The 6312-nt window shown below is 40.3% G+C and overlaps 1 protein-coding gene across 1 annotated transcript; it reads right to left on the bottom strand.

Annotated features, from left to right (window-relative positions):
* Window positions 1–1076: 1076 nt before the first annotated feature.
* On the bottom strand, window positions 1077–2394 carry LOC116364458 (homeobox protein Hox-A13b-like). Its single transcript, XM_031817587.1, has 2 exons — window positions 1712–2394; window positions 1077–1416 (listed from the first exon to the last, which is right to left on the bottom strand). Exons 1-2 carry the CDS (start codon window positions 2355–2357, stop codon window positions 1175–1177), a joined length of 888 nt encoding a protein of 295 aa, XP_031673447.1. The 5' UTR covers window positions 2358–2394; the 3' UTR covers window positions 1077–1174.
* Between the last annotated feature and the right edge of the window lie 3918 nt (window positions 2395–6312).

Genomic DNA, 6312 nt, shown 5'->3' with positions numbered 1-6312 from the left:
ATGGCATTATAAGGGCTCAATGTTGCAAGCCTCTACAACATTAAAATGACAAATGGAAAGCTGTTTGACCCGTTGTATCAACGCTAATCATAGGTCTAATCGGCTTGTAGCCTACCTAAATTCAAGAAATTAAATAAAAAAGCTAATGAAATGCCTCCGACAAAACGTTACTGCAAAATAAATGCTCATTACTAGTCTGACTTAAATGTGTCTGAGAAAAAATATGAACAACGTAGTAACGGGGTTTCTCCAACTTTTATTGGGAAGAGCTTATGTGTTTGCAGTCAAAAACAGGGGAACCTTTAAATGCAACTGTTCATTAATTGCAATCAGATGTATTTACATTTGTTATGATAGAAAACGAAATACAGCATTTTCAAACAATGATAACGGCGCAGATAATTGTTGCGTAAAACAGAGTTAAGATGATTATTACTGTATGGGAAAAAAGACGTAGCCTACTCAGACAGAATAAAACAATCTAATCGTTTATAATTAACTGAATATTGATAGAATGCATAAAGTAAATGTAAAGCAATGTACTAATTGATAGCTCGATCATTATGTGATGGGAATGTTTCAGCTTCTAAAATATATTCGTAGGCATAAACGATTTGCGGGTTGCGCGCTATAGCGCTCTCACCAACATTTCAATATCAATCAATTCAGGGAATGTATACTCAAATTCAACGAATAATCTCAAACCCTCAATATCAATGCTGCACAATTTTTTTCAGTCATTAATTCTTACTCTGATGGAGCTAAAATGGAATTGTCCCACAAAGATTTGAGTTTTTACGTTTCCAATTACAGAAGGCTATGTTCTGAGTAGAGATGTCATATTTTAGGCTATGAGTTATTTAGCGTATTGGGAACAGTTTGTAGAAAATTATAAAAGCATATGTCCGTCGAATAGAGTATGAGACAGAATACATAAACAAGGAGAAGTTATTTCCCATTTCCTTCAAACACAGGACATCGAATGGTTTCAATTAATTACGACAAAAAAAACACACATAAAAGCCAAGTGGACCTCCAAAACAGAGCCAACCCATGGCGGGCGAGAAGGAGACGCCTTATATTGTGTAATAAATTATAATATAGTTCATTTTCATTGAACAACCTTCAAGTCTCTTCTTTTTCTGTCTTTTTGTTTCAGTTGTTCCATATACAGCTAACTGGGACTCTTAAATTTGTTGACAACCTTCTTCTCTTTTACTCGCCTGTTCTGAAACCAGATAGTCACTTGTCGCTCTGTCAGGTTTGACTGATCAGATATCCTTCGTCGTTTGTCCTTTGTGATAAATTTATTGGCGGCATACTCCCTCTCCAGTTCTTTCAGCTGTACCTTGGTGTATGGCACGCGCTTCTTCCTCCCACGTCGAATAGAGCTGCCATCCCCTCCAGATACAGTGTCTGTGTGAAGAGCATAAACACATGCTTAATTAACCTAGAACCATCTGGAAAATTGCTAAAACCGTAGTATAGTTTCTTATAACGATGGGATCTGTCGTGTCTATCCACAATTCACATTACGGTGACAAGATGGATAACGGTTTCTTCTAACGAATTATGAATATGTAAATTGTAAAAGGAAAAACAACGCAGGGCGAATGATGGTGTTTCTGCTTTTGATAAACGGAGGTTTATCATGTTGAAATATGCATAAGCTTGTGAAAACATTTAAGAATGTATAGCCATGAGTCCATACCTTGAATGGACGATTTCCATAGATGGTTTGACTGTGGCTGGTCCTTAGCGCAGTAAACCTGACCATTCCATCCATTGGTGATAGCCCATGGCTGATAAGGCTCCACTGGCAGAAGAGGCTCATGCCTGGGCTCGGTGGGTCCGCTGAGGGTGGGTACCACTGGGATGTCCAGATAGCTGGAGACAGGTTGGTAAGGGTTGGAGGAGTAGCCTTGGTAAAAAGCGAATTCCTTCGCCCTGGACCCTGGGAACTCCTCTCCTGAAACGGATGTGTCCATGTATTTGTCCCCATAGGCAGAGGAGGGTTGCGCGCAGGACTTGACGCTGCCGTGTGACATCCTACACGGGTAGTAGCTGCTGCCAAAATATCCATAAGGCAAGGACGCATTTGATGAACTTTGGGCTGCGGAACAGGGGCTGCATTGTTTGACAGCTTCGCCCATGCCAGATACGGGCACCTCGCTCGACGTGTAGGTAGTGCTTGGAGCCAGGGACGTCGGATGCGCCAACAAATTCCTGCACTGATTTGCTGCATAATTGCCTCCTGTGAAGCCCTCCATGTTTTTATTGATCTCATCCAAACCGTTATCATACAGAAACATGACTGGGTCAATCCAGCGGGAATGGAGAAGTAATGACGCGGTCATAGCATGCCCTACATCGAGACAACCAGCTCTTTTTAAAAAATCCCCACGACTGAAAAAAGAGATACGGAATCTGGGAGAGTAACCGATACTCACGCGCCTGTGTGGACCTAAAGATCGCAAGGTTATTGGGCAAAGCCAGGCACGTGATATGCAAAGAAGCTGATAAACGTCTAGACTGCAGATAATGCAGCTCCATGCCCAAAATGTTTATACTCTAAAACAATATAGCATTTAGGAGGAAAAAGACACATGTTTTAAACAAGATGATCCGTTTCGAGATATCATACAGATAACCATAGGCCTACACTCCATATAGTTGTTATTAATTAATCTATTGGAATCTGTCTGATGTCATTCTTGGTTTATAGCCAAGCATTTTGCTGAGGAAACATCACATGGATGGAGACTGACATTTAAATCCCTTTTGTCAAAATGCTGATAAAAACAGTAGAATGGAGATGTGGTGGACGCAGATTTATGTATGCAGCCATTACGCATTTCAATTTATCAACAGTTATATGGCCAAGGCAGTTTGTACGAAATATGGGTTGATACAAATTTAATTCATTCATTTATATTATTTTTTTTATTTTTTATTACACCGTGTGAGTATGGAAAATCATTTAAACGACCTTCTAATTGACCAGAATGCGCTGAGCTTGAAAACAACGTGCTGCAAATAGCTTGGAAACAACATGCCGTTAGATACGTTTTTTATCCCCCCATTTGTTTTATATACACGAAGTAGCATACATTTGGTTTTATATACACAAAGTAGCATACATTTGGTTTTATATACACAAAGTAGCATACATTTGGTTTTATATACACGAAGTAGCATACATTTGGTTTTATATACACGAAGTAGCATACATTTAGTTTTATATACACGAAGTAGCATACATTTGGTTTTATATACACCAAGTAGCATACATTTGGTTTTATATACACGAAGTAGCATACATTTTGTTTTGAGCTAATAGGAAAATATCAAGGAAGGTGAAACTACATTGAAATGCTTTGGTGGAGAAATATCAGTCATTCAAACTGTAAAGGAAATCAAGAATAGTCTGTGCGTAAAACTCACTGAAATGTAAACCATGCATGCCACGGCAATATTCTGAAACACACTGCTATTCTAGCTGCTGTTCGGTCTCTTATAGGCTTTATAACCTACCGAGAGAAAGCAGCGAGCACACTATTTGTCAGCGAGCTCTTTCACACATGGGTTAGACTGCTGGAGGCCAAGGACAAGGTCAAGTTGAAAGTTAGTTGTAGTCCGTCTAGCCAGAGATGTTGTTGTCATCCAACCACTGACCGTATGGCTTGAATTCCTTCAGGAGAGGTGAGAAAACAAACAACTACATTGTTGAATAAACCCATTGGTGATCTTTTGTCGATGTTTAAAGAAACCTCTGCGCTTATTCAGTAAAGGCCATAGCATTTCTTAGTGACTTGGGGGGTGGGGGATATCTATTCATTTGTCCATGTGAGTTTTTGACAAAGTAGTGAGGAAATTATGTAATTGCAGAAACATGCTGAACATAAAAATGTAAGGGCATCCGACCGGTTTTCGTGTTTACCGACATGGCATTTATCCAGGGGTAATATCACCTGGGTAAAGACATAGGCCTGGCAAACTAGAAACTAAACCCATTCCATTCGCATTTCAGACGTGTAAAACATTAGCAGACAATAGTAAACTGTGGTTTCAAAGAGAAGTTCAACTGCACCATATTTTCAGCTCATTAAGAATGAGAGAAACATTCTGCTCTCCCATGATTTTTTATGCATGTGGTAAGAGGCTCTCTCAGTTAGGCTACAGGCTACTAGAGGAACGAATTGAGCTAATCAATTCGAATCAATGACAAAGTAGCTGTTTGTGAAATTGCATTTTACTTGTACACAAATATAACATGTGAGAATTCGGCCGAGAAGAAAAAGAAAGACGGAGCTAGACGATATCTTATTTTAAGTTAGAATGAGCAAAGACTATAGGTTACAACATCGCCACTGGCTTTGTCTGTGAGAGAGAACGAACGAATATATTGTACTGCATTTCTTCCATTAGACGTAGTTGCGCGGAATATTTTAATAACAATGTATTCGAAATTTTACAAGCAAGAACACCAATACAATAGGCCGAGAAGGTGCCTTTTATGGTTAAGGTATTTGCAGGAGAACATTAGCATTTGGTTGTGACACTGCACCAACATGGCTTAACCTGTACTCTTCATAGCTATTCAACTGCCCACGTTCCCAAGATACACAGTTCCCAATATATATAGCCTGTCCCTGTATGTTTGAGGACACAAAGTATACAATTGTGCATATTTATTGAAATCTGTTTCAACGGTTTCGGTCGATGCTGTTAACAAGTTATTTTGGAGGGGATGAGATATATGCCTGTGCTTTAAGCATATACTATACTGTACTATACTGAAGTGTTTCATTCCAAACCTTGGGCGTAGTGCCACCCAACCGAGTGGGCAGGAAATATCACAGCCTGCTAAATGGCTGCTAAATTCACAGTCAGAACTCCTTCCCTTCTCTTCGAATGGAGCCGAGTTCAGTGAGGCTGGGCTGTGTTAAACCATATGTTAGGCCTATGTTATTTAAGCCTATGTTCATGCGGCTATGAGAGAATTCAATGGTCGCAGTGGAGACATTAGCGGCCCTACCGCAGACATCGAAAAAGTGTCATGTAGCTAGTCATAAATAAAGCAATGACGCTGTGCTACTACCAACATCGAACATGGCCAGACCCCCAGTGCAGTGGTGGAGTGGGCCGGTGTGGGAAAGGAGGGGATCTAGCCTATACTCCTATCTGCCATGATGGTCACACACTCAGGCTCTTCTTAGACAAATAATGGCTTGTGGTGCCATAGCCACACACTGGCTCTGGGCGGTGAATTTCGCGGTCAACAATATCGTCAGCTTTTCTATGGGGGACCAGTTAGAGGAGATGTTAATACGCCATGTCGTGGCACAATTTGGTTTCTTATTTGGTAAGCTACTTTAATAAACTAGTAAACATCAGCGTGGACATATAGCGCACACAGTAGAAAGAGGCGATACATTGGACCTATAGCTTTAACAAATACTATCTAGGTTCTTGTGTAAATGCGTTCATCACAAGGCGGATAGATCAAGAGGAGATAGTAATCGAGGGTCAAGTCATTTTCAAAGACGCGTTTGACCCGCTGAAATATGAAAAAGGGTCCATAACGTCATAATCGAATGCGGTAGGCTATATACCTTTAGAGAAATTCGAGAGAAAATCAACGATATGCAAGTATCTACTACCACATATCTACAACACAAAATCTATGTGTTCGTGTGTGTATAGTGCGTGTGTTATCCTGTGTATGTGCGCGTCTCTTCAGTAGGGCTTCATAGGTGTATTTTTCGTTTCACAAAACAAAACACATAGGCTCACGTGATGGTAGAAGTAAATTAAGACATTTTAATAATTAAAATGGGCAATCTATTGTTGGGAAAAATATGATATATTTTTAAGACTTTGAATACTTTAGGAATTCTAGTAGTAGCCTTGCATGAGCTTTGGCTTGTGCGAGACGGAAATGCTCATCTCCTGTAGCGCGAGACAGCTTGTACAAGTACACCCCCTGGACAGGATGCAAGTCTATCCCAGGGCTTTACCCCCCAATCTATCGCGGAGTGCCAAGCAGAGACCCATTGGGTCCCATTTTTACAGTCTTTGGTATGACTCGGCCCGGGATCGAACTCCCAAACCTGCCAATCTCAGGGCCGACACTAACCACAAGGCTATTGAGGATTAAATAGGCCCACTAGAAAATAGGCCTAATACTAGAAATACTGTTTCGCGAATGACATAGACCTTAACAACAACCCTGAATCCGTATACCTCATTATATGCATAGTTATTCGAACGTTGTTTTTTTTCTTCTAATAAATTGATGGTCTATTTAAC

Source organism: Oncorhynchus kisutch, unplaced genomic scaffold (assembly GCF_002021735.2).
Source record: "Oncorhynchus kisutch isolate 150728-3 unplaced genomic scaffold, Okis_V2 scaffold1082, whole genome shotgun sequence".
Lineage (NCBI taxonomy): Eukaryota > Metazoa > Chordata > Actinopteri > Salmoniformes > Salmonidae > Oncorhynchus > Oncorhynchus kisutch.
Note: the sequence above shows the minus strand (reverse complement) of the source record. Positions and strands in the feature narration are given on the sequence as shown.

Excerpts from the sequence above, each read along its gene's own strand:
- LOC116364458 (XM_031817587.1), bottom strand. The coding sequence starts at position 2,357 with ATGACCGCGTCATTACTTCTCCATTCCCGCTGGATTGACCCAGTCATG. Across the intron at positions 1,417-1,711 it reads ATGGAAATCGTCCATTCAAG|ACACTGTATCTGGAGGGGAT; the intron begins GTATGGACTCAT and ends CTCTTCACACAG.